Below are 26,538 nucleotides of genomic sequence, written 5' to 3'. Positions count from 1 at the left end.
AAATCGAGGAATTATTAAGTACATTGTATTCTTAACAACAACCACTAAAAGATTACTTTTTGAAAGTCCACCAGTGCTTTGCAACGCTCGACATCAAACATTAAGGAAAAGAATACCTTCTATTGCTTCCTTACAAAAACCCCAAAATTCATAAATAAGAGTTTGAAAATGGCCTAATCAGACATTTTAAAAGTGCCACTTGCATTTTACGATTCATTTTGTTCATCCACAAAACATTTAAACTGCGGTCTCGAATTTGATATCACCTTCCGGGAATTCGCGAAACGTGGAGAGATAACTGTAATGATAGGCAATGAGGAACATTCTGGCACCAAATAAATTTGTTTTTTTTTAATTTTCAAAAATGTGTTTCCATTTTATTTCACGATTATAATTGTTGTTCTTCGAGGAGTTCGTAAGGGTAAGACGACATTTTTAAGCACAAAACCAGAAAAGTCACTAAAAAATGTTTTGAACCATTCCATCATCTTAGACTATAATTTTATACTCTCAACGGAATAATTTCAATTTACTCTTAGCTTTTCTTCAACCACAGATGACTGTGTGTGACCTGAAAGAGGAAACAGGAGAAAAATAACACCGAAGGATATTCAGGAATTTTCTTTTTATTCAGTAAGTTAGCTCTCGCCTCAAAATGAATACGTTATGTAAACTCACACATCCATTTCACCCGCAATTCCTTCAATTCCAAGCGTGGAAAATGTCATGCAACTTCACGGACCCCTCTGTCAACTTGCCCGTCAAGAATATTTTTTTTCAAGAGGCAGGGTATGCAGCAGTGACCTGCCCCGGCGAAAGAGCCCTCTCGCTTTGACGCAGGATTTTCCAAGAGGAGAGGATGGAGAAATGGGAGTGGAGGATAAAATATTTTTCAATACAGCGTTCGTTACTTTTACCATTTGAGATGTCATTATTTTCAACCCGAGATTATTTTAAGCATAACGAATCCAAAGAAAAAATTGAATTAATTTCAATAACGTTTCAAAGAAGGTCCCTCCCGTTCCGGTTGAATTTTTGAATTAATAAATTAAATCGGAAGAATCATCTAGACTAGACTGGTAATATTTTATGTGTGTGACGTCAAAATTTTCAAATTCATAGCGAACTATAAATAATTTTTAAGGAAGATAAGCTGCAAGCCTCACTCACACGAGGATCTTTCCTGAGTAACATTTTTGAGTTCCTGAACAATAATTCCGCACCCTCCAAAATGATGTGCAGTCGTCCTCATATCTAGCATAACTACTTCGGAAGTTGGGATGCAATTCCTGGAAATATATTTTTTGAGGGTGGAATAACGAGTTGTTGAGGAATTGGAAAAATTGAAAATGAGAGAAGCAATTGACAGCCCTTGGAAATTTGCGTATTACTACAAGGGAAAGGCGACGATTAAATGGATGGTTAAATAACGCTAATGAACATGCTTTGCTAAGGGAAGTGAAAGCCGGAAATTTCTCCAAATTAATGCAAAGGAAATGTGAAAAAATTGACGAATGGATTCCAAGATATTTCCCTGGAATACAATAATTAAAGGTAGAAAGGGCTACAGAGAACATAGATGGAAATATTAGATCTGAAGAGGTATGACTTGGATTTACTTTGTCAAGCAGTGTTTGACGCAAATGTTTGATATTTTTCGAGAATGAAGAGGATGTGTGTGTTCGCATATACATCTTAACTTCTTCAAGCCGCCGCGAGGGGCTTTGGCAGTGGGTGTTAGGTCAGCAGCCATTAGGATATCTGGAGATGTCATTCCATAAAATTTTATTTCCAGGGAAATGAAAGAATTATTATTGTACAGATTTCTACCATAACTTACGTTACAAAAACAAACTAATTCTTAATCTCCGTATACTTACTAACTCTCTTTAAATTAGCCAAAATGCTTGCTTTTTCTCCCTTCGTCTTTCTTCCTAAGCTGTCACCTCTTAAGAATTTCTCCGAATATTCGTCTCTATTCCTCTTCCATGATGCCCAGAACATCATTTGTTCTCCTTTATGTTCATTTTGTTTTTTCATTCTCCTCCACACCCACATCTCTAAAAGCCTCCCATCTAAGATTACCAAAGACTAACTTCCTGATCTATACAAAACAGTTCTCCATATCAAAGTTTCCACTAGTTTTTTCTTCACATCTTTCGGGTGCCTATCATCAACCCCCACCTTCTTGTGACCAATTCTCAACTTAACGCAGTGTTTCTTTCAATGACTCCACCAATATACCCTCCCCGGCCCACAAAACACTTCCCAAATAAGCGAATTGTTTTACCAGTTAGCGTTCATGTCCCTCGACTTTAGTATTTATATTAGTCTTCATTTTTCGTGAGAATATCATAACCTTTGATTCCTTATGATTGATTCTTTACTTCTGCCTACCCCACCGATTTTTCAAGGCACCAAGTTGTTATTGCAACGAAACTTTCACATATTTCTTATTGATGTGGTCTGGAACCGTGTAAATGAAATATAATGACTGAATTTTATAGGTTCGGCAGATAATCTCCCTAAAATTACCAATAAGATCTCGACTACCAATTTAATTCACCACTAGATCATTCTAACGATCGGTATATCTCTAACCATAAAAGCCGTGCATGCGGTATACGTAATTACATCATCTCCCAACCCAAACGATCCAATAATAATGCAACGCTTTCTGTTCGATTATAATGATTATCCCCGCAATTGCCAGTTTTAAAGCGTTTAGCATTAGTCATCAGGGGAAGCAACCGATAGCTAAGATCACGTTCGCCATTACGAGATTGGCGGATAATTTGGCAGAGGTTGGAATTTCAGGGAACGGAGGAAGGATGGAGATGGGCAACGGGCGTTGGGATTCTCCTACTCTCAACGATAGGCACCAAGGGGGCCACAAAGTTGAACGTCCCATCCGACGGACGGCGTGGTTCTCTCGAGGCTGAGACCCACTGGAAAAATCCGTCACCTCTGGGAATCGATTCCGAGCCTTTGGGGTGGGAAGCCATCACATTAGCTACCGCACCATCTCCACCCCCATTTTCTGTGTATCTTATCCTATTGGATTCCGAAATTAAATCCTTCTGAGAAGGGTCCCAAACCCCCCAGTCGTTCATTTAGGGCCCATTATTAAAATAATGCGCATTCTATAGGAAAAATGGATTTATTGATCGTACTAGTACGAAGTACGTGCGTCCGTGTTACAAAGTCGAAAAACACACTTCATGCGGAGGCACGTCTTACCACTCAGACTGCTCGGAACAAACTGACGAGCAGCTCTTGGAAGGTCAGTCCCCCCACCACATTTCCCAACTGGTTTTACCGCACCGCCATGGATAATCGCGCCACAATGAAACCATGCGCATTACTTTCATAAAGACCATGTATAAGAGTGGTCAGAGGAACTAGGAGGCTTTGCTATCCAATCTATGGATTAATTGGCGAAGATATGTGGGTGATACACTCAGTTCCTCAAAACGAAACCTTTATAACTCAAAGAGTGCCCCGTGGGATCGCGGTGGGTAGGTCACGGAGGTCATCTTTGCCACTATAGTTCCCCGAGAGTGGTTATGGGAGATATGGGGAAGGAGGGTGATCTTTGCTCATACTCTTCCATGACGACTGTAGACTCCCTTCCCCCCAATGACGGTCCCCAGTTCGCGAGGGAAAGAGCGAAAGGGAAACCACGACAGGCACAGAAAGGATGCTTGGAAGTTATCAAATTATTTATCGTTATTCTTTCTTCCTCCACGATTCCGTTATCCTCACCACACAAGAGCGCGGGGACGTGGCGATGGGTCTCATTCACGGGCTTATCCGCGCTCACAGCGGAAGCGTGTTCAGTTCTCTCCTCCCGAATGACAACCCAACCTTCCATTTTCAACCCCCTCTCTTCACCCCCTCACCCTAACACACCCTAGTCTCTCCTCATCCCCGCCACTTCCATCTTCTACCACCCTCGAGTGTGATGGGAACGCATGCATTTAAAAAAAAGGAACGTGGTTCCATTAGTCGGAGCGAAGTAGGTACGTACGAGATGCATATATTTTTCGCTCCTGGCGTGGAGAAATGTGAAAATGTGCATGAATATCCCTTTTCATGACGTTTTCTCCAGTGCGTGGATGAATTGCAAATGTCACCACGGAGATTATGACGATGACGAAATTTTAATCTATTTTTTTCGTTTTAATATTTTTTTTGTGCCTGAAAAGACCAGGTTAAATAATTGGTCGTCCATAAAGGTTTTAATGTGAGTAATTTTTTCTAAGTGTCGGTCATTGAAAAAGAATGCACACATTTAAACATTTGTGTATAGATCTTAAGAGCCTGGTAATTGGTGTGTGTATATCTTCTGTTATTTCCTTTTCACGTCTCTCTAGATTTCACGAAATGTTTTCTCCAGAGTTGTTTCTATATATATGTTTTGCGCATATTTGTTCCACTTCGCAACACGTTTACCTTTGCGATTTTCTGCAAAGCATATGTAAACATTTTATCGATTTAAAGCTTTTCTTGTTAAGCCACTCGAGAGCATACGAGGCGCCAATTCTCAGGTCACTTGTTATTTTTCAAGTTATTAAATATGTTAACTATTAAACAGTTTATTTATCTAAACTGGTCTCGATTATAGTGAATCGCAGACGTTTTTTTCTGTGTATTTATTATCGTGTTCGGGTAAACAACTTAATTTTTGCTCTTTGGCATTAATAATTGTGAGCGCGTCGCTAGTAAGAGAATGAAAAAAGATAAAAAGTAAATTATACTAGTTGAAATCATTGATATTGAATGTTTATTTACTGTCAGCTTTAATATGTCTGACATAATGACAGCTCTAATATTTTCAATTTACATTCGTATGAAAAACTGAAAATTAACAATCGTGGTAATTTATTTGATACAGTTTTTAAATTCAATACATATATTCGTTGCATAATTGTTTTGCGTGTTTTAAACTAAGAGTTTTATACATGCTAGAATGCTTTATGATACATAATAAATTTAATTAAAGATAAATTAATTACAATCAATCTTACGAAGTGAGCCTTTCTCAGTGTATGCTTTCACGCACGGTTGCAATTTAATACGAATAGTATATATACATACATATATATATATATATATATATATATGTAGAAAAACTATTCGTATTAAATTGCAACAGTGCGTGAAAGCTTACACTGAGAAAGGCTAAATTCGTAAGAATTATTGTAATTATATATATATATATATTGTTATATATATATATATATATTGCTATATATATTGTTATTGTATATATATATGCTTGCCTAGATAGTTCAGTAGTATATTCTACAAGTAATAAACATTAAAAACGCTGTACAAATGTTAGTTGACGGATAAAACTATTTTTTTCTCAGCTTAAACGTTGATATGGATACGCCGCACATTAATGGCACCTCGCAAATGCGGCTTCCTCTCAAGAGATGAAGTAATTTCGGTCTCAATTTTTTAGTGGGTGGAGAGAAAGAAAAATGACCTCCAATTTGCAACGCAGATCTTTCCAGACATACTCCCCGTCTGCATCTCCTCCTAATTGCGCACGCACGAGTCGACTTGAAACGGAATTTGTCCGTGACTTCTCCCACCGAGCTAGAGCTACCTCATTGTCTCCACGTGGTGGACAAGAATGGAAGCCCGGAGATAAAAAAAACACAAACGCCCCGCGTCTTCACGCCCCCGTGTACGTATCCATGACGACGGCGGCCGTGAGAGATAGGTTCTCATCATTCGAGAAAGAAACCACCCCCACCATATTCACCCACCCCACGTACTAACACCCTCCATCACTCTCCCCTTTCTTCCCACCAACCTTCGTCCACGGATCCGCCGGATCATCGCGTCCCCCCCTCCCGCCAGAAACCAAGGCCCAGCGGCCTAGAACCGTTGGCTCCGGAAGCTGATTAACCAACTCTCATCCCATCCCACTCCCATCTCTCCCCATCTGCTCCTGGGGGATCTGGGACGCAAATCTTCTGTGGACGGTGACGGCCGCTTTTCATATGCACGGCCCCCGCGTATCTATCAGTCGGCTGTCCGTTGCCCTGACAACCCTCTCCTTATTCACCAAGGACTTTCCCATTCCCTTACGCGGGGGAGACCCGCTGGGATAATCCATAGTAACAGGTCTGTCTCGCCTTTCGGCCGTCCCTTTCCTTCGCCAACCCCTCAACTTCCATCCGCTCACTCCCGCACCCCTCCCCTGAAAGAGAGTTCGCTTTCATACAACCCGCCGTCAGTCACGGTCACCGTCTCCAGTCGAACACTTCTCTCTTTCTGCCCTTTCTTCATTCTTCCACCTCCTGGAACTATCGTTCCGACAACGGGGTATTTCTTTTCTCCGTGAATGGCAAACCTTTGTTAACATATACTCCGACCAAATGTCTGTATATTTTTTTGGTTGCCGCGTAGGATCGACGGAAGAACTCGGAGATGAAGACATTAGCGTTACACTGTGCAAAGAGATTTATTTTTTTACAACATGCCTCACTACACTGGAGAATATTTCATAAATACTTCCTTTGTTTCTTTCATAAATACTTCGTACATGTTTGAAAATGCAAACGCTACATGAACGCGGAGATTACTTTATGGGAACGTCCAAGTAATAATTCCCATATTCTTCCATTAATATGCACTTTCGCAAAGCTTCAACCTAGTAAACTATCAACTACATGAAATTCCTAGAAAATTTCTTAGCCTTTGTAGACCCTTTCGTTTCTGACTTTTTACCAGTATTTGCAGTATTTTGCTTATTTGTTTTATGAGGATTTTTGCGTGATCCAAAGATATAGGAACGAATTTCCAACCAAGAGCTGGTCTGTGCCTATCGGAAAATATCACAATTTCTGATACGCCAGCAATTAGTATGCGGATTTGGATGCTTAGTTACATGACGCGCGATGGTTCATCATGTTAGTATGGCCTATACTGATAGGAACGGGATAGACAATGATTTTTTCAGAACAGTAAAAAAACACGAAAACTGCCCGTTTTCCTCGAGTAGGATGATGGATTTTCCATGGTTCCAGTGTCATAGATTGATGAAATCGATTTAAGATGCATGCATGGAATAAAGTTATGGTCTTGGCACAATTTATAGGGCTCAATTTGTCTCGGCAATAATTCTTCAAAACAGCCTATAGCCTGACACACAGGGTGCGGCAACATAAATTCCTTTTTTTTAAAGGGGTTTTGCTTTATAAAAAAGGAAGTTATGTTGCCGCACCCTGTAATTTCACTAACTTGGATAGGGGCAGTAATAATCAAAGTAGCTTCTTGAAATTTATTTCGCGTTTAAATATACTCACTCTGTACTTTCAAACATCCACCTCATATTTTTATAGCCGGCAACAAAGAAGTTTTTGTTTGCTGTTGAATCTAACGTGTAACCCCTTGAAGTACGGCATAATAATTTTCAAAACATCGGCCATCCAAACGATTTTTTAGGGGCCCGAACGGATGAGAATTACTGAAGTCCAAGTCAGTAATGTAGAGTAAATACTCCACGCATTCCTAATGAAAAATTTGCAGCAGCTTCTGTGTTTGTCTTGCTGAAGTTTGCGACTTATTTATTTACTTACCCTTGTATATACATCGTTTCCTCCACCATCGTCGGATTTATAACTGTTTAAACAAAATACAAAAAAATCGAAACCGATAAATTAAAATCAAAGATATTTCATTTCATTACGTAGCTTATTCAACTCATTTTTCATCTGTGGGTTTCCTTTCATTGGTGTCCACGCCTTAACAATGTCGTGGTTTAAATGCACTCCAATTTCATTTCAAGTACTCCCTCGTCTGAAGTGTGTCCAAAATATTCGCATGTCATTCGCTTCCATAAAAGTCGAGCGTTTCATTTCACTCATGTCACTATTATGTAGGTCGCATGTCAAGCAGCACTCTTAGATTTTTCACTTCCCCGGCCGCCAATCTGACATTCGTCGTCTCCGGAGACTGCTTCCGTCACTAACGACGACTCACCGCTCGAGAAGTGAGGAAACGAGGAAAAGTGAGAGGAATGAGAAAGAAAACCCATTCCTCGCATCGCTAGCTCCTTTCCTTGCTCGGGGAAAATCTATTAAACTCGTGAAACGGTAATTTGAACTCAGGTTCTTCTTATTGGAAAACGCGTCACAACCACCCTGAAGTCAACGAGCGTAACTCGTTAGGAAAGCATTTTGGCGTGATTTCATATGCGGGAGAGAAATGGCATCCTCCAGACAGACAATATAGTTAATGGGGAGGCACTTTACTACTTTTGGAAAAATTTTCAAACCAAAAATGTGAATTTTTATGGCCCTACATTACGTAGACGGATTAGAACGGATATCGGAGTGGTGTAAGGAATGGGATTTTTTCATTAATACGTATCGAGCGAAAGAAGAAAGAGTGCTTGAGAATCCGTCTATGGTGGTTTTTCTCTCTTATTTTATTCCACTATTTGAATCTAATAATATGATTTGGAGCTTCAATGATTCTCTCAGTGTCGCAAGAAAACTTAAGACGCCCCAAACTTTTCCAAAAGTCTAATTGTGAACCAGCTCTATTTGTGAATCAAGAGGCTCCCACACTAATTCCTCTAGTACACCCATCATGATAACTCTCCTCTCACAGAAATTCTTTTTTAGTAAATCTGACGGACTTTATCGGAACCTTTTCCAATACCTTAATTAACATTTTCTTCCAAAGAACACAAATAATGACTGTGGTATTTTCATTGCATTTTCCTGCATCCCGTTTTAGGAAACCTAGCTTCTATAAGGTCGATCGGCATATTCTTCCATTGTTTGTAGTACCCATGAAAGGTTTGATGAAATCGTAAAGCCCAAATCAAGAGCGATGGGTTGGCAGAGGGTCCACATGGACTTAGTGTGGCCGGCTCCTTGGGGGATTACGTTCAGTTCCCTCAGGCGGAAGTGGGCAGGTGGGTAAGGATTATTTCTTCAGCAGGGGTGCGCAAGAAAGTACGGACCCACTGTCAGACTAGAGGGAACGTTCGTTGGTAAGCTTACCCTCCTTTGAATAGGGAGCGATAGGGATAAGGGATGGCGGGGGATAGAGGAGAGTCAGTTGGTCTTCCTTCTCTCCGTTTTTGTGTCCCCGATGTGTATAGGAAGCGAGCGCATTTTTTGTGTTTTTCGGTGAAGGAGAGGGATGTGAGGGAAGTGGGCAAGGGGATAGCGTAATGAGTTTCTTTATAGATTGTGCAGCACCAAGAGATTGATCATAACCACATTTAACAGTTCAGATCAATTATTATTTGATGTTCGTGCAATAACCTCCTTGTTCACGCAGAAGGTCGGATTAATTTAACCTATTATATTCATCATAGATGGAATTTGCGAGAAATATCTACTGGAAACTCAAGCGAGTACACGTTTCACTATTGTCGGCTCCAAATCCACTCCCTTACCCTACAGTTTAGGGACATATTTACTTTTTACTTTCCATAACTAGTGTGGAATCACACCTTGCCACACACCCTAGCGGTGGTTTGCAGTATACCATGTAGATGTAGATGTTCCGTTCACTCTCTCCTGTAACTTCTCTACTCGTATTCTCCCGGAGTAACGAGAAGGAAAAAGTTTTTCGTGATGCTATCACATACAATTCAAGATACTAGAATTTCAAAACATGCGTACCACAACGCTAACTCAAAAACGAAATCTGCTATCTAAACATATCTATGTCTACATGGTTCTATGCAAGTTAACACTGTGGTGTACGGCAGAGGGTGATTGCACACCAAGAATGCAACATCAATAACAATGCCCTTTATGTTTAGTTTGTAACAAATAGAGTCAATGTTATCGGGAAAAATATGATGGAACTCCATTATACTTTCACAAAAGGTACATGGCTCCACTGGCAATTTATTTGCTTCGACCAATTTCGATACAAGGTATCAGGCAACCCAATAATGGTACCTTGTATCGCAACTGGTCAAGGCAAGTAAAATAACTGTGAAACCTTGTAATTGCATTTCCTTTTTTTTTGAATTGTCACAGCTATATTCAAGAATTAAATATTATTTACGACAGCTGGTTGCAATACGGTATCCAAAGGTAACATTCTCCACGACGCATTCGAGAGGAACTGTTAACGGGGAGGTCAATGAAACAAGTGTTAGATGAAATAAAGCTGAAAAATTTTAACGTGAAAGTATATACGAACCAAAGTGCCCCACAATTACCGATCCTGAACACATCTCATTAATTTACTTCATCATACGAAATTCAACTCGAACCAATTGTGTCAAAGATAATTGATAATAAAATGGCCATTCCAATTTCCACACAATGCAAATAACTGTTTTTTCTTATTAGTTTGTTTTATTAGTAAACTAGAAGCTTAAGACGCAAATACTGCAGGCAATGCAATGCGTCATTACACAAATCACCGACATCAGATACGCCTCCTAGAGAGGAAGTAAGGTGTCGGTACAGGGGTGGCTCTTTGGCGGATGGACACCAAAAGTTGCCCCTGCCGCTTCCTGTGTTTGCGTGTGTGAGTATGCAACGCCCGGATATCTGCGTCCGCCGGCGCATCAGTCCAGACCCAGAACCACAACAGGGATCCTCGCCTGTTATTCTCTAGGATGTGTGATACGGCTTCTGAGAAAGTTTTTGAGTTGCCGAAAGATTTTCCGGGGGTGGTGGAAGAGAAGGAGGAGGGGGAAAGGAACGGGGCTTGTGTGCACAAGATGGGGGGGGGGGAGAAGTAAGGGGGGGGGAGGGCAGAAGGACTGACAGACGTGTGACGCGCACGGGTTCTGTTTGCGTGTGAGCCACCAATGGATGTTTTTGTGATCTCCTTCCCCTTCCTCTTAACCTTCATGCAGAAGATTTCGGATGGTTTTCCAAACGGCCCTTCTGCGTTCGTCGGCGTGCCCATAATTCTTCCCCGCCCTCGGTGCAAGATGCACGGCATCCCACCCCCCTTTTCTCGCTCCTCTCCTCACCCCCCCGGATGTTTCTGCAGACTGGAAGTTTCCGTATCGTGTGCTTCTTCTTCGCTTCGCCCCCCTTTCGACGGTCGGGTCTGTATTGTTGTCGGATCTGCCGCGAGCCGACAGAGCGGATTAGTTCGGACGTGCACAACCCCCCCACGCCGAAGCACGCAAATGTAAATAAGACCCGGAGTCGAGAATGGCGTCGGAGAATCCCAAAGTTTATTGCACAATCGTTTCGTCAACATACTGCCACGCTATTGGTCCGCTGGGGTTTCTCGGAACTTTTTCGGAAGCCGTTTCACAGATGGAAGTAGTAAAGGCCGGTTTGCACGATTCTTATAACATTACTGAAATCATTACCGAATGCTGTATAATTAAAATTGTATCCATACTAAAAAGAAAGACTCGTACTTTTCCACAGATTTTATTATACGGTACAACGCGTTTCACCGACTTGCGGCATCATCAGGTACAAAAACCTGAACTGAAACTGAAACCTTTTTGTACCTGATGATGCCGCAAGTCGGTGAAACGCGTTGTACCGTATAATAAAATCTGTGGAAAAGTACGAGTCTTTCTTTTTAGTATGGATATTAAATACTTCCACGAAGTGAAGCCTGAAACAATAGAATATAAAATTGTATCGTTTAGATGGGATGGGATTGTATTCAATGACTTAGATCAATTAAATTTTCAAGTCTAGGAGGAGGAATGAGTACGAGACATATTTTCAATCTGCTTCTCTTGAATACAACTACCAATCTTAGACGAGCTGGGTTGTTTCAAGGGTCTATTAATTGTGACGTTGATATCTACATAAATTTTGTAGGAAGACGACTTTCATGATATGTCGGTAAAAATATACTCTTGTACGAAGAAGCCACACAAATATGGAAATATTTCACAATTTACAAATGGGAGATGTTTGCAAATAACTTATGTAACTGTCCAAGTTTCAATTCGGCAGTTATTTGCGCAGAATCGCCAAAACACGAGTGCCGTTCCTTTAAGGTCCCCTGCTTATAGAATTCGTTTGTCATATTTTCCTTTTTCGTTTTCGATATTTTAAGCGTTTAAAAATTAACATTGCCTCTAGTACTTTTAACGTTTTCACGTTAGGACTATTGATGGAACACAACGTCACGCAATGAAATGTTTGTTGGAATGGAAGCACGAACACTGGTGTCAATTGATAACACAAAACAAAACCATGTAAGCATGCGCAGAAAACGAAAGTCATTGGATCTCATCAAAGGGTTCATCCACAACTTAGCACCAAGATCGCATCAATATTGAACATCCTAATGTGAGTCCTAATATCAGTAACTGAAGAAAGTATCATGTAAAACGGTCTCAAAGGAAACCCAGAATAACGGAAAACTGAAAGCCTGGCTTTTTTATGTGACTATGAAAATATTCTTAAACATATGAAATTAGTATAAAACCGTAGGAAGTCACCGGGGGCAAAGCTCTAGCATAGCCAAAGGGTGCCTTTGAGTAGAAGCAGTTAGTTATAAGGGGAAGCGACCGGTAGCTGAGGCCGTTACTGATAGATATGGAAATTGGTAGATGTAAAATATACAGGAATGAAGGAAGGATGGGCAAAAACTCGGTTTGGGCATTAGTTTACTCTAAACGAAGGGCGCCAAGGAGTCACACACTTTAACGTCCCATCCGACGGACGGTGCACTCCAATGGAGGTGCTCTCCATATGGCTCGTACATTCTAATGCCGCGTTCCCCAGCCTCATTTAAATCACATCCACCTCCAAGCTCCAAAGTTTACATGATATGTGATAAATTTCATAGGACACGCATCTCAAACGAAAGTATTCGGGTTAGCTTTAAAGATTCAGTTAAGTGGTAGGAAAAAGTAATGAAATTATGGTAAAAGAGCTAAGATATAAGAGATAAGAGGGTAGTCTGAAAATTTTCCGATCTAACAAATGAACGAGACATTTTTTCTTCATATTTTTTCTTTTTCAACATAGTGTCCCTTTAGGTCGATACACCTTTTCTTTTGATAACTTTTTCAACCCTTCCAAATAGTAGTATTTCGTAACGATACCCAGCAAACCATCACAAGGGCGTGTTTATGGCACTGGCCCAACATGCAAAACTATCAATTCACCGGAAATTTGAGTATATATTAGCTCATGCATAAACGAAAACACTCGATTAAAATTATTAAACCTCAGGTTAAGACTGTTATAATGGTAGTGAACACACGGATTTACTTGTAACGACAAAGGATATATAGAAATGGCCTCTCATATATATATATATATATATATATATATATATATATATATATACTCATATATACAGAAACAGATATAAGGAAAAGGGATAGGAACACATATAAAGGACGAACACAATAGAGGTGGGGAAGGCGGAATCGAACGGATCACAAGAGTAAAAATATTTCCTCAACCGGGACTCGAACACCGGATCTTTCCACTTGCCGGGCGGATGCTCTTAACCACTTGAGCTATCGAGGATAGTCAATTTACCCTGAGATCCGTGGGTCTAATATGTCGCCAAGCGCCCCGATTCTTTCAGCCAAGAGATGGCGTCAGGGGGCAGTTTCACCCACCAAAGGAGAAATAGACAATACACAAGGAAAGGAAAGGACAGTGGGTTAGAATTCATACAACATCATACAGGAAAGGAACAGTGCGTTTCGTGGCACGCATAGCCAGAAGAAAGAGATCTAGCCACATTGGCCAAATACACATTCAAACACGAAATCCCGCCAAACGGCGAATAAATACTCATATACTCAATACTCACTCCGGCAAGTGGAAAGATCCGGTGTTCGAGTCCCGGTTGAGGAAATATTTTTACTCTTGTGATCCGTTCGATTCCGCCTTCCCCACCTCTATTGTGTTCGTCCTTTATATGTGTTCCTATCCCTTTTCCTTATATCTGTTTCTGTATATATGAGTATTTATTCGCCGTTTGGCGGGATTTCGTGTTTGAATGTATATGTATATATATATATATATATATATATATATATATATATATACATTCATAATATATATATATATATATATATATATATATATATATATATATATATATATATATATATATATATATATATATATATATATATACATTCATAAATATATATATATATATATATATATATATATATATATATTGGAATATTAGGACCAAAATGATAAAATAATAGAGATATACGTACATCAGTATGGGCGGGATACAGCATTGGAACAAAATCAAACATACCCAACCCTATATTTTTGATTCGGAACACAATATTAAACGCTTTGCTTGATAATGCATTATTTCATGATTTAGATAGTTTAATGCATTATTTATATAAGTTATCATGTTATGAACTATGTGCAAATGTTTATGCATTAATAGTGCCTTACTATCCCCCGCCATACGCCCTTGCGGTGCCCTTCGAGGTGTTGTTTTGATATTGATAGTGGACAAATGAGGTATGACAGATTCTAGTATGATAAAACCTTGTCACACGCTGGCAAGTATTTATGTTGACGGCTATACTTGTGTTACCAGCTATTTATTGAGAAAGTTCAGGATTGCAACATAGATGATTTATTGACGACGATGCTTGTTTTCTACTCTATCGGTGACGAGTTGACAAAGAGGACATGAAGTTCTAATTGCCCCCATGCAGAGCGTACGCCTGACGTTGTGAAATGCTCTCATGCGGATGAAGTTGGAAATCAATGACTGGGTATTCTGTGAAGTGTATCTGAATATTCCGAAATTCAAAACAGCCATGGGTAGTCAACGTAATTTGAGTCTTCGGCATGGGCTTGTTCGAGTTGCGGGTGTAATTTTTCGCAATTATAATAAGAGACCCGTACAATTTACAAATTTACTATGTATCATGTTATTAAAAGAACCCTAAAGATTGAAATATTGTTTTAACAAATATAATATTTTATTCAGGAAGTAATATCCTCCTTAATCAAAGGAATGGTCCACACTAAATATTTTGGAAAAAGGTCAAGACGAAAAAAATTAACGAAAAAGAGCAGTATTAAGACTACAATCCGGGAATTCATGGAAATAACACTGGAAGTACATTGAAATTTGCTCATGGGGACGTTTACTTTACATGAACCTCATTAATTAAGTTCTCTATATATTCCCAAGCACATGCAGTGAACGGATATCGTCTTAACTCAATAAACAGTTCGTAAACGTGGTTGGCTGGGTATCATTTATTGGATTGTGTGCATATTAGCCATCGAATACGACGCTGTTGACAATTAATAATCACTCAGTACACCTATGAATATTTCCGATGTCTCCTTTGCGATTTTGACTCAACTTTTAGCAGAATAAGATTATATATTGCATGGAAATAAATATCTTGGATTGGGGAAACAAATAATTGGGCACATTTTGCCAAAGAATGAACTTGAAGAGTGCTAAAGAGACTAAGCACCGTCTTTGACAACAAGGGAATCAGAGAAAAATGTTTGGCGAGTCAGGGATAGAAAATAAACAAGTCTCAAGGTCTATTAATCAATTCCCCACTCCCGTCCGCAGAAGCAATTTCCTCCAATGTTATGCCTGTGGGAAAAGCGTTTATCATACATCGGAATAGGTATCATTAAGTCTTTCCTGGCAATTTTAATCGAGACGCTTACTTTGTACAAGCAGAATTCAGTCAGAGTAGGTCAGATGTATGACTAATCACAATTTTTACCGGTGTTGGCTTTTACGAATTTCTCGTATTGGCTCTAAGCGTTTTGGCGGAGGGCGGTCGAGTCCCAATTAATCCTGAGTGTCTCGCTGTGAAAATAGCCCTCCCGGTCGCTCCCGGGAGTTTCGCGCAGACTTGAAATTAATCCACATGTACATCTAAAAATTAATTAAAGTGGGGAAAGGGCCAAAGATATCGGACGCAGTTTGGTGGCCGGCCCAGTTCCCTTAATAATAAAAGCCATCCTATAAATCTGAATGCACTTTGGTCGCTCACCGAGTAAATTTTTCGATCAATTAAATTTTTAATTAAACATCTGGTATGGAAGGTGAACGAAGACGAATGAAAAAAAGAAGCGAACCGGAGGAGGAGTGAAGACATTCGTGGAATGAAATGAAAAATCTAGAAGGTCATAACAAATTCGAATAATTTCATAAACGTGAATACAATTCTCGCCCCCTTGCGACAGAGACATTCGTCGCACGAGTGATATGTTGGCTTTATTCAAAATTAAACACAAGAGGAATACTTCAGCTGTTAGGGAATTTGAGAATTGGATTTTGGAAAAGAAGGAAAATTGCTTCACACACAAGGGGGGGAGGTACGAAATTACCCCAGCAGGGTTGCCTCGATTTATTTTCACATCTAGCACGCATCCCCTTTCTATAAGGTTATTAGCCTTGACGAGTTTAGCAAAACAAGGCACCGAAATCATTTAAATTCTTATGAGATGTGATAGCAGTTCCTATTTATTTCCATACATGATATCAAAAAATACCTTCATCATTATAATCGGTCCCCTTAGGCGAATATTTCGGTTTTATATGACGATATTAGGCAAATTTTTTCAGGCCGAAAATTAATTCCGCCTATCTTGAACAACGGTACCTTTTTTCATCTTAAAAAAAAATAGTTCTTTCGGATTCAAAAATGCATAATTTAAGGATGGATATTTTCCCCTCTTGCCTTTCTCCCACCCCCATTCCACGAGTCAGACGCGTTCCAAGGGGGGGTCAAATAGGCCGCACGAAATGAAAATGAGAGAACACAAGGAAGAAGCGGGAAAAAGGGTCAAAAGGGTTTCATTTCCTGTTTACTCCCTCCATCACCACAACGTCGAGATACGTGTACCATTTCCTCCCTTTTCATCTTTGAAAAATTTATTCTGAAAGTAAAAAAAAATCTTTTTAGCTCTAATATTGGACGAACTCTTTTTTATAATTGACTTTTTCAATACTTCATTACTCCACTTTCTAACGATTTAATTCTCAAATTTTAAAAATCATCAACTTACGACCTTTGCGAGTCGTCCTCGATAGCACATTCGTAAACATTCAGCATGTCAAACTGGGAGCTCGTGTTTTTATTAAATAATTTTTCCCATTGGCAGTCTCCTTTTGGTAAATATTTTATACGAAATGTCTTCAGCCGTTAAAAGAACTTGAAATCTAATGCCAAATATTTCTAAGAGCCCATCTAACATTTATATTGCTTGTAAAGCATAACCAATTATCTTCAACGTAAATCGTGAACAGAAATCGCGTGCAGTAATTATAAAGTTGTACTGCAGCTCCTCTTGGTTGGATTTGCTCCTCCATACATCCGCAGTAAATTACATGAAACCTTTTCCTAGAGCAGTCTCATTTTTAGCAGCCCCTGGGGTCTTTTGGCAGGTGAGATTATCCACAAGTAACACGAAAAAATGAAAATGGATAGTATCACCAAGGTACGTAAGCAATAGTCATCCCTTTTTTCTCACTACTTTTTGGGTACTCACAGGGATCTTCGCCACACCCTGCCATCCATCACAAGGCCCTGATAAAACATTCTCAATGACTAGCCTGGAGAGAGACTGAGGTAACGATGAGAAAAAAAACAACAAAAATCATTTATATCCAACGTTCGTTTAAATTATTCCGGTTTATAATGCGGTTGGGAAGGGGTTTAGATGCATTTGAACCCCCCTTATTTTACTATAGAGCAAGGCGATGATAATGGGGGTGGGAGCATTTTTTTCAATTCATATTCATCGACAAAAAACGACGTAGATCCGATCGGATATGCTACCCACCACGCGTTTTCGCCTTTCTTCTTTCAAACACATTCCCTCCCATTCGCATTTGGTCCCTCCTCCTAACTCTCCATCCATACTCTCAGCCCACCCCCACCCTGTTTCCGCCCGCACCGGGGTCGTCCTGGAAATTTCATTTGAATGATTAATGCGTGACAGGTGTCTCGCAGCAAAAATAAAAAAAAGAACCGGATTCGACAGCTTTGTTCTCACCCGACTCTCGCCCCTCTTCTTCCACTCACCATCTCCCCCCTCCTCTTAAAACCCCCTCTCACTCAAAATCTCTCTCTCGGACACATCAAACACTCAGTCCTTCCTCCATGGTGCGAAACCATAGCACCTCTAGTAACCTAGCTAACATCCACACCCAACGTGGGTGTTGTGATCGTATTTTTCAATTAGGCGATTTTTGTCGTTTGATTTGGAGGTCTTTTATTTTTTTCTCCTTTCAACTACACAACTCCAACTAAGCGCTTTCATCTGCATCCAGCGAAAAAATGTTTGCTGAAATTAGATTTTGTGCTAAATTCGTACGAATACACACTGAACAGAAAATAGATTACACTAGGGTGGGTGTCAAACAAAGATTAAAAAAAAAATGTTTTATATTAGGCATGGTTTAAGAAGCCATGAGGAATTCTACGAGTAAAACCACGAACTGCTGGAAAGTGTTGCAAACATAATGAAACATTAATGGATCCAATGAAACGTACTTTGGTACATAAAAATCACGGAGAAAAAGTGAACAATAAATGGGAACCTTTGAAAAAAGGTTTGTCAATATCTGAATTATCGAATACTTTTCCTGAAATAACAATGTATTTGGACGATGCATATATCAAATCAGCATTAATATTAAATGATCAAACACTTTAAAGTCTACATTATATTTTGAATTCTAAAAATGTTTACTTATGCTTTATCCATAAACACACAGACATTAGTAAGATATGTGTAAAATTATTATTTTTTAAAATAAATTTAAGCACCATTATTTTTTAATCACTTTCATATTTTTTGAGTTCAGTGAAATTCGGAGCTACTTTTCAGGGTAAACTTGACGGTTTGTTCAAGATTAATTTTCCAACTATGCTGAGTTGGTGGCTGAGGAGGGGATCTGAAAGGAGGGAATACGAGTTTATACATACATACTACCTTGATCAAAAAGTTCCCGGAATAACCACCGTGTGGCGCTCCCATCGTTCCGATTTGAGTTCTGTTTTTTTTGTTAAATTGGTACATCTGTTGTTGATATTCCCTTTAAATCTTAGTGTCATAACTTGACATTTGCCAAAGTTACGTAGCCAAGAGTACATCTATCTCTGTGTGTGTTGGCGATTTTTTAAAATTTCAGAAATGGATTTAAATTTGCAACAACGAACTTGTATTAAATTTTGCGTAAAAAACGGATTTAGTGGCGCACGGACGTTGGAAATGTTGGAAAAGTGTTTCGGCAACGATTCTCTAAAAAAAACGGTCGTTTACCAGTGGCACGAGCGGTTCAGAAGTGGTCGTGAGTCAATCGAAGATGATGAACGCAGTGGCAGACCATCGACATCGAAAGTCGGTGAAAAAATTGATAAAGTAAAAGAAATGTTGGTCAATAACCGCAAATTAACCATCAGAGAAATAGCGGAGGACTTGAACATTGCCTATGGATCCGCCCAAGACATTGTGGTTAATGATTTGGGTTTCCGTCGTGTAGCAGCAAAGTTGGTGCCAAAAGACCTCAATTTCATGCAAAAAAGAGACCGTGTTGACGTCGCAAAAGACATGATTTGCGAGGCTGAATCCGATCCCACATTCATCAAAAGGATCATTACTGGAGACGAGACGTGGGTTTATGAGTACGACACGCAATCCAGACATCAGGCAAGTGAATGGCGTTCACCAAATGAGCCGAGACCAAAAAAACCACGTCGTTTTCAGCCAAAAAAGAAGGCAATGCTGACGGTTTTCATGGATTACAACGGTGTAGTGCATCATGAATTTTTGCCAGAAGGCCAGACAGTAAACAAAGAGTATTATTTGGGCGTTATGAGACGTTTGCGTGAAGCAATTCGCCGAAAGAGACCAGAAATGTGGGCAGAAAACTCGTGGATTTTGCACCATGATAACGCTCGGTCGCACAGTGCTATCATTATTCGTAATTTTTTGACGAAAAATGCAACAAATACCATCCAACAGCCACCGAATTCACCTGATTTGGCTCCCTGTGACTTCTTTCTGTTCAATCGAGTTAAAAAACCATTACGGGGAACGCGTTTTAGCAGCCGAGAGGAAGTAATGGAAAAATCGCAGGAAGCACTGATGGACATACCGAAAACCGACCGTAACTTTTGCAAATGTCAAGTTATGACACTAAGATTTAAAGGGAATATCAACAACAGATGTACCAATTTAACAAAAAAAACAGAACTCAAATCGGAACGATGGGAGCGACACACGGTGGTTATTCCGGGAACTTTTTGATCAAGGTAGTATGCTCATTTACGAAGTGAAAAAAGCAGGAAAAGGCCTTAGTTTTTATTATTACAACAAATAGTACGGGTTATTACAACAAATAGGACGCCTCGATAGCTTAACTGGCTAAAGCACTCGACCGGATATTGAGGGATCTGGGTTCGAATCCTAGTCAAGGCGAATGATTTTTACACTCTGAAAATGTTTGATTGAATTGCACATTAACGGATGACTCCGTTAAAAGTTACTGTTGCGGCATCTCCCGCAGTTTCTTTGGAACAAATAGTAATCTCATTCACTAATTTCTTCCATACCACCAGTCTGACATACTCCCTTCGTCACGGGCACATTCGCCCTTTCTGCTTTCTTTATTTCATACTTGGGCACTATTGGTACATTAAACTCACATTTTTCAAGCTTACTCACCAGATGTCTCTTGTTTAAATCACAAATTTAGTATAAGTACTCCAATAAAAACAACATTTATACGACAATCATCCTAATCCCAACACATCTCACGTTTCGCGTGCGAACGAAAATAACATGAGTCCACTTTTATAAAATTGGAAACTTAAAAACTCTAATTCGCCCTATCGACCGGTATTCCTTCATTGCCGACTACTAGCTACATTATTCTGTTGTGTATTCACCCCCTGCCACACACCTGGCGGTGGCTTGCGGGGTGCATATAAATAAAAAATAAATAAATAAAATGTCTAATGGAAATATATTGAATTAATTGATAGGGTTGGGAGATTTAGTCAGTATTCATGTGGTCAATCATATTTTCTAGAATTCTGAATTATTTTCTCATTTCTGTGATGTTTCGGTTGTGCATTTATCAGCAAAACTTCACCTGTCGTTAACTCGGAAAAACTTATCTACCGCCATTGGTATCGGTTATTATTTACGTGATATTCCAACGACAGTTCGTGATGGTCTAAAGAAGAAAATAATATGTATAACGAAGGAAAACTTTTATGATACTTTTTTCAATGGAAAAGGAGTATAATAAAATATAGAATATAGTGATTGGAGTTCGTGACACCCGCAGATATGGAGAATTTGAAAAGCGATACTTGGGAACGATATTGCAAAAATTTTATTTTTCAAAAGCGAGCGATTAAAAAGTCCAAACACCGAGTTCCTTCTTTAGAGATATTAGCAGCGAAAGACGAAACGGAAGCAAAAAAATGAACGGTGTGATTTATTAGTCTCTTTCTGTGTATTCCTGTGATAAATACCTATACGTCATTCCTTCCTGCCCGAATGTTATAAATTAGGAATGCCTAACATAGCCCTCGAAAACTTAGGCCTTTCTGTATGAAATATAATATTCTTTGGAATTTTTCCAAACATTAACTTTCCGCACATTGCTTCTTTTTGATGGATTTTAAATAGCAAAAATGGGTCGCCATTTGCTAGTCTTTTGACTCTAAAAAAGGAAGTTAGCATGCAAGCCAATCAAGTGCCCTCGCCGGAGTGGCTGTCCACCTGCGGCAGTGTGCTCCGGAGACAGAAATGCAAACAACGCAAACCTGTCGAGAGCTCCGGAATTCCTGGCAGCCAAAGCGTTTCACCAAATTCTATGAACGTCATCAAAAAAACACCCCGGACATTTAAAACAGTTTAAGAGATACGATAAAAACCTACTGTACCAGTATTGTTGACCTCAAATCGTAGTAATTAAGGAATGGGAGCCATAGAGTAATCGGAGTTAAGGAATTTGTACTGGCCACGGAACATTATAATTCATTGATGCATTATGCGAATTGCATATTGCATATTATCATACGGACTTGCTTATTTGATCCGCATCTTTCATGTTGAGGTAATCACGTACTTACTGATTAATGCAAGGAAATGGGAAATTCATCACATTGTACGCATGAAAGTTAATCGTATCAGCTACGAAAAAACAAATTGGTTTCATATTTGCGAGAGTTATAGATTTTGTGTGTGTATATATATATATATATGTATATATATATATGTATATATATATATGTATATATATATATATATATATATATATATATATATATATATATATATATATATATATATATATACATACAGAAACAGATACAAGGAAAAGGGATAGGAACACATATAAAGGACGAACACAATAGAGGTGGGGAAGGCGGAATCGAACGGATCACAAGAGTAAAAATTATTCCTTGACCGGGACTCGAACCTCGGATCTTTCCACTTGCCGGGCGGATGCTCTTAACCACTTGAGCTATCGAGGAAACGTAATTAACTCTGAGATCCGTGGGTCTTATATCCCTTTTCCTTATATCTGTTTCTGTATATATGAGTATTTATTCGCCGTTTGGCGGTATTTCGTGTTTGAATGTGTATATATATATATATATATATATATATATATATATATATATATATATATATATATATATATATATATATATATATATATATATATAATATACACAGCAGCTAAATATGTATATATTTGTCTTTGTATATATACATTGTCAGTATATATACAAACACACACACATGCATACGCTCTACTCCTTGACTACATAGACACCACGTATGTACACGCACACACACATATACACATACATACACACAAACTCGCACACTCACTTTCCGCCCCCACGATGGGACGCCTCTCTGGGAGGACTTGATTCGAAAGGATGGGAGTTGAGGAAGGAGGGAGAGGGGATGGAATTGCCCTCGAGAGGGGAGATCCGGTGCCGGAATATCGTAAAATGTATCGAGAGGAACCATATCCGCCCCTGAGTAAATAAAAGCCTTGGGATGCGCGGTGACATTAATTTATACGTTTTCTGGACGCCCCAATTGGGGAAGCAGGGAACGAAGTGAGGCGCAGGGGTGACGGTGGGAGGGTGGAATGTGCAAATATAAAATAGATAGAGAAAAAAAACTCTCTCTCTAAGGGTTGGGGGAATTTTTACGGTGAATTCGTCGGGGAGAAGGGGTTGGTTTTTGGGTGGGGGAGAGAGAGTGGTGAGGGGTATCGAAGGAAATGGAAACCAACGGACATATTTTCGTCATGCTCGTCTTGTTTAGTCGCATGCTCCCGCACCATTTATTTTTCCACTCGAACAGTTGGGATCGACCCCTTTTTATTTATACAGCAAATGTTCGCGACCGAATGCATGTATGTACTACGGCGGCACAGATTAGTGTTCCTTTCCACGGTGCCCAAATTATTTTGCAGTTTACGGTCATATCGGTGGTGTGGGGGATGGAGGGAGGGGGTCAAATGGGTGGCGGTTTTCGGATGGGAAGTGGTGACGGGCGGATCGGGGGGGAAAGGGAGGATAGGGAGCGAGGACGAATGCTACCCACCGGCGGGCAACATTTACATCGAGTCTACGGAAATGCTCATAGATCGCTAGAGAGGGCGCAAAATTGTGCTCGATGGATTCAAATGAGGAAGAAAAAATAATTTGAGGGAGAGATATAAAAAAAAGATTTTCCGCATGCATTGAATTGAAATGACTGTATTTTTTTTTGGAGGCAGCTAATTATTCATTCCGAATTTTTGAAAGCGTAAAAAGAAATCCGGAGGATTTAAAAAACTCCGTGAGTTTCTAAACCGGCGGTGCGGCAGAGGGATATTTACCATCCAATTAGCAATCAAAGCGGACTTGGTTCATTTATTTTAGTTTGTTTGGTTCATTTCGTCGGTCTTGTTTGTTTTGTTCATTTTTTTATTTCGGAATATTTTCCATAGCGACGAGCACCGCGAGCAATACTATAGTCGGAAAAATTGCTTTAAAAGTGATTTCATTTGAAAAAGATTATTCCTTTTTTTTATTCAATCGTGTCGGCGTAGAATTTTGTGGTTTATATTCAATCCACATTTTAATGAGAACATTACCACTGATCACAACGTTATTTAAAAATTTGACTGAAATATTTGTGATGATTTTAGTTTTAAGTTAAATACGAATACAATTTTTTAAAAGCAATGCTTTTTCCTTTTTCCAGTACAGTAGTTTTAGGTCACTCCGTGGCCTATCTGTATGCTTCGCGTTCGGCATCTAACTAACGGGAACCGGCTTCGAAATTGGTCACTTCTGACTCTCCCTCTCTGTGATTTTCTTTTTACCATAATTTTCTGGAAACTCGCAGCAGGCGAGTTAGCGCAGAGAAAGGCCCCAGCCCACTTTATTAACGCGTGATGATTTCACGCAGCGAGAGTTTTGCACAAGGGTAGTAACCAGCCTTCAGTTATACAATTATTTTAGTATTTTTAATCTTCGGACTGAAAACTTAGCAACCTCAATTCATAGACCTAGAGTTACTACCATTCTGCAAGTGTGATTGTTTATGTTTGGAAATATACTGATTAACACAACGGACATGTTGCTTCAATGCGTTTGGTTGATTAAATTCACTAAGTAGCTTTAGACGTTTTACTAAGTCCGAAGTCTTGCTGATTCAATCGATGGTATTATCTCTGTGACTTTAATAGTCGTGACAAATTATCTCATTGTGTTCTTAATCATTCGAATTAATAACTAGCGCAAGAAAATTTCGAGTGTTTTACATGAAAAAAAAGGACTGTAGATCCCCTAGGACTGTGTTTGCGAGATGATTCTTTCCCTCGAGTGCGTGTCGTGGTCGTAGCGTCTTACACGATGGGAACCGCAGAGTGAATTCGTCCTCACCCTGGGCAACCTCGTTCCCCCCCTCCCCTCTGTCTCCCGCATCTCAGAGCAGGAAGGATTGTGGGCGGGGGGGAGTGAGGAGGTGGCGGCGGCTAATTGCACCGTCGGTTCCTCCTCACACAAGAGCGCGCCACGCACCACTTTGGTGCCCGACAAAAGAATGAATGGCTTTGATGTTTTATAACTCGCTCCTATTTCTCTTTTCTTATCTTTGCAGGTGAGTACCCATTGCTTGGGTCATGGACTGATTACAGGTACTTTGTTGGCTGGCAGTGAGACAGTAAGTAGTGAAGACAGAGAAGAGAGCAATTAGAGGAGAGACGAGGGAGAGAGGAAGTGTCGGCGAGCGGGAATGGGAGGGACGGGGGGGGGGTGGAGGAGGGGGCGATGGTGGGGTTGGGAAGGGCAAGGATGTTAATTGGGTCGGCGCACTGACACTTGAGGGCACCTCCAACTGACTGACGATTAGAGGCTGTGATGGACCCTATAACTAACTGTCTTGCAGTAATTTTAAATCGGCCACAATATTTGTTGTAGAGGAGATGGCCATACTTATTGACTAACTATGCTAAATGGGTATGTTCAAAAGTTCACAGCTAACTATTTGAGAGCTTGAGTTAAATTAATTTTGTTGGTTTGCTTAATTTCAATTTGATCGAAGTCCGAGAAATAAAATGTAAGATACATACATATAAATATATATATATATACTTATATACCTACACGGAAACTAGTTGGAACTGAATGAATGTATCTACTTATTTCTCAAATAAAGCGGTTTAAAAAATATGCTTTCATTATTTCGGCTCTTTGAATTGGGGTTCCCTTTCAAACGGGAAATTGAAATTGCACTGTGCTGATATACCAATCCAAATTGCATCAGTTTGATTCAGCATTGAGAATTGAAGATTAAGCAGATATAAACACTGAGATTCACTCTAGGGAAATATTGAATAGTGTGATATTAGACGCTTGTTTTGTATGAATTTCACTTTCGATTGAAGTAATTAATTAGAAAATGTTTATGTCTCCGAAGAGGTAAACTGATTGTCATGAACACTGTTGAAAGTATCAAGAAAAATAACAAAAAAACGAATTATGAACTTTTGCATTCTCCGATGTGCACTTGGAAAATTCTAGTTCATCACGCCGCGTTATCTCTGGGTCACTTCTTGTTCCTGGTGCGCGCTATAGCTCTCGGAGGGTTTTGACCTCGTCAAACGTTTGGTTCTTGCTTAATTCCCTGATAACTCTCTCCAATTGGCTGCATCCATACTTCCTCTGCACTCCTTTCCCTATCTGGGCCTATTTCTATCTCAGATCCAGCAAATATTTTTCCACCCGTGTTATCGCTATATCACACAATTTTCATCCATCGTTATTTATTCCATTTATTTTTTTCGAACAGAATCATTTAAAATGTATAAGATATCACAATGGCTGTTTAAAGCGTTACGATTCGTATCAGAACAACTTTTACTCGCAAATGTTTGGCAAACTCGTTGAAAAGAAATTACGGTAGTTTTAACGTGAAATAAAATGAAAACATGAAATGAATCATATGATCCAGAATTAAAACTAAATCCCTATCCAACGCATATATACTATTTAATTAATTCATCATTCGACGAAATCCATTTCCT

General features: G+C 39.5%; 1 protein-coding gene across 1 annotated transcript in view; it reads left to right on the top strand.

The window, feature by feature from the left end:
* The window catches only part of LOC139693370 (centrosomal and chromosomal factor-like), a 449,040-nt gene extending 423,807 nt beyond the window's left edge, over positions 1–25,233 (top strand). The window contains exon 2 of the mRNA XM_071591498.1: positions 25,113–25,233. Within this exon, the coding sequence (XP_071447599.1) occupies positions 25,113–25,171 (59 nt within the window). The 3' untranslated portion in view covers positions 25,172–25,233. The remainder of the gene's footprint in view (positions 1–25,112) is intronic.
* Positions 25,234–26,538: the final 1,305 nt, after the last annotated feature.

This window comes from Hetaerina americana, unplaced genomic scaffold (genome assembly GCF_022747635.1).
Source record: "Hetaerina americana unplaced genomic scaffold, ioHetAmer1.1.p SCAF_48, whole genome shotgun sequence".
Lineage (NCBI taxonomy): Eukaryota > Metazoa > Arthropoda > Insecta > Odonata > Calopterygidae > Hetaerina > Hetaerina americana.
The sequence above is the reverse complement of the archived record's forward strand: the minus strand, read 5'-3'. Positions and strand labels throughout refer to the sequence as shown.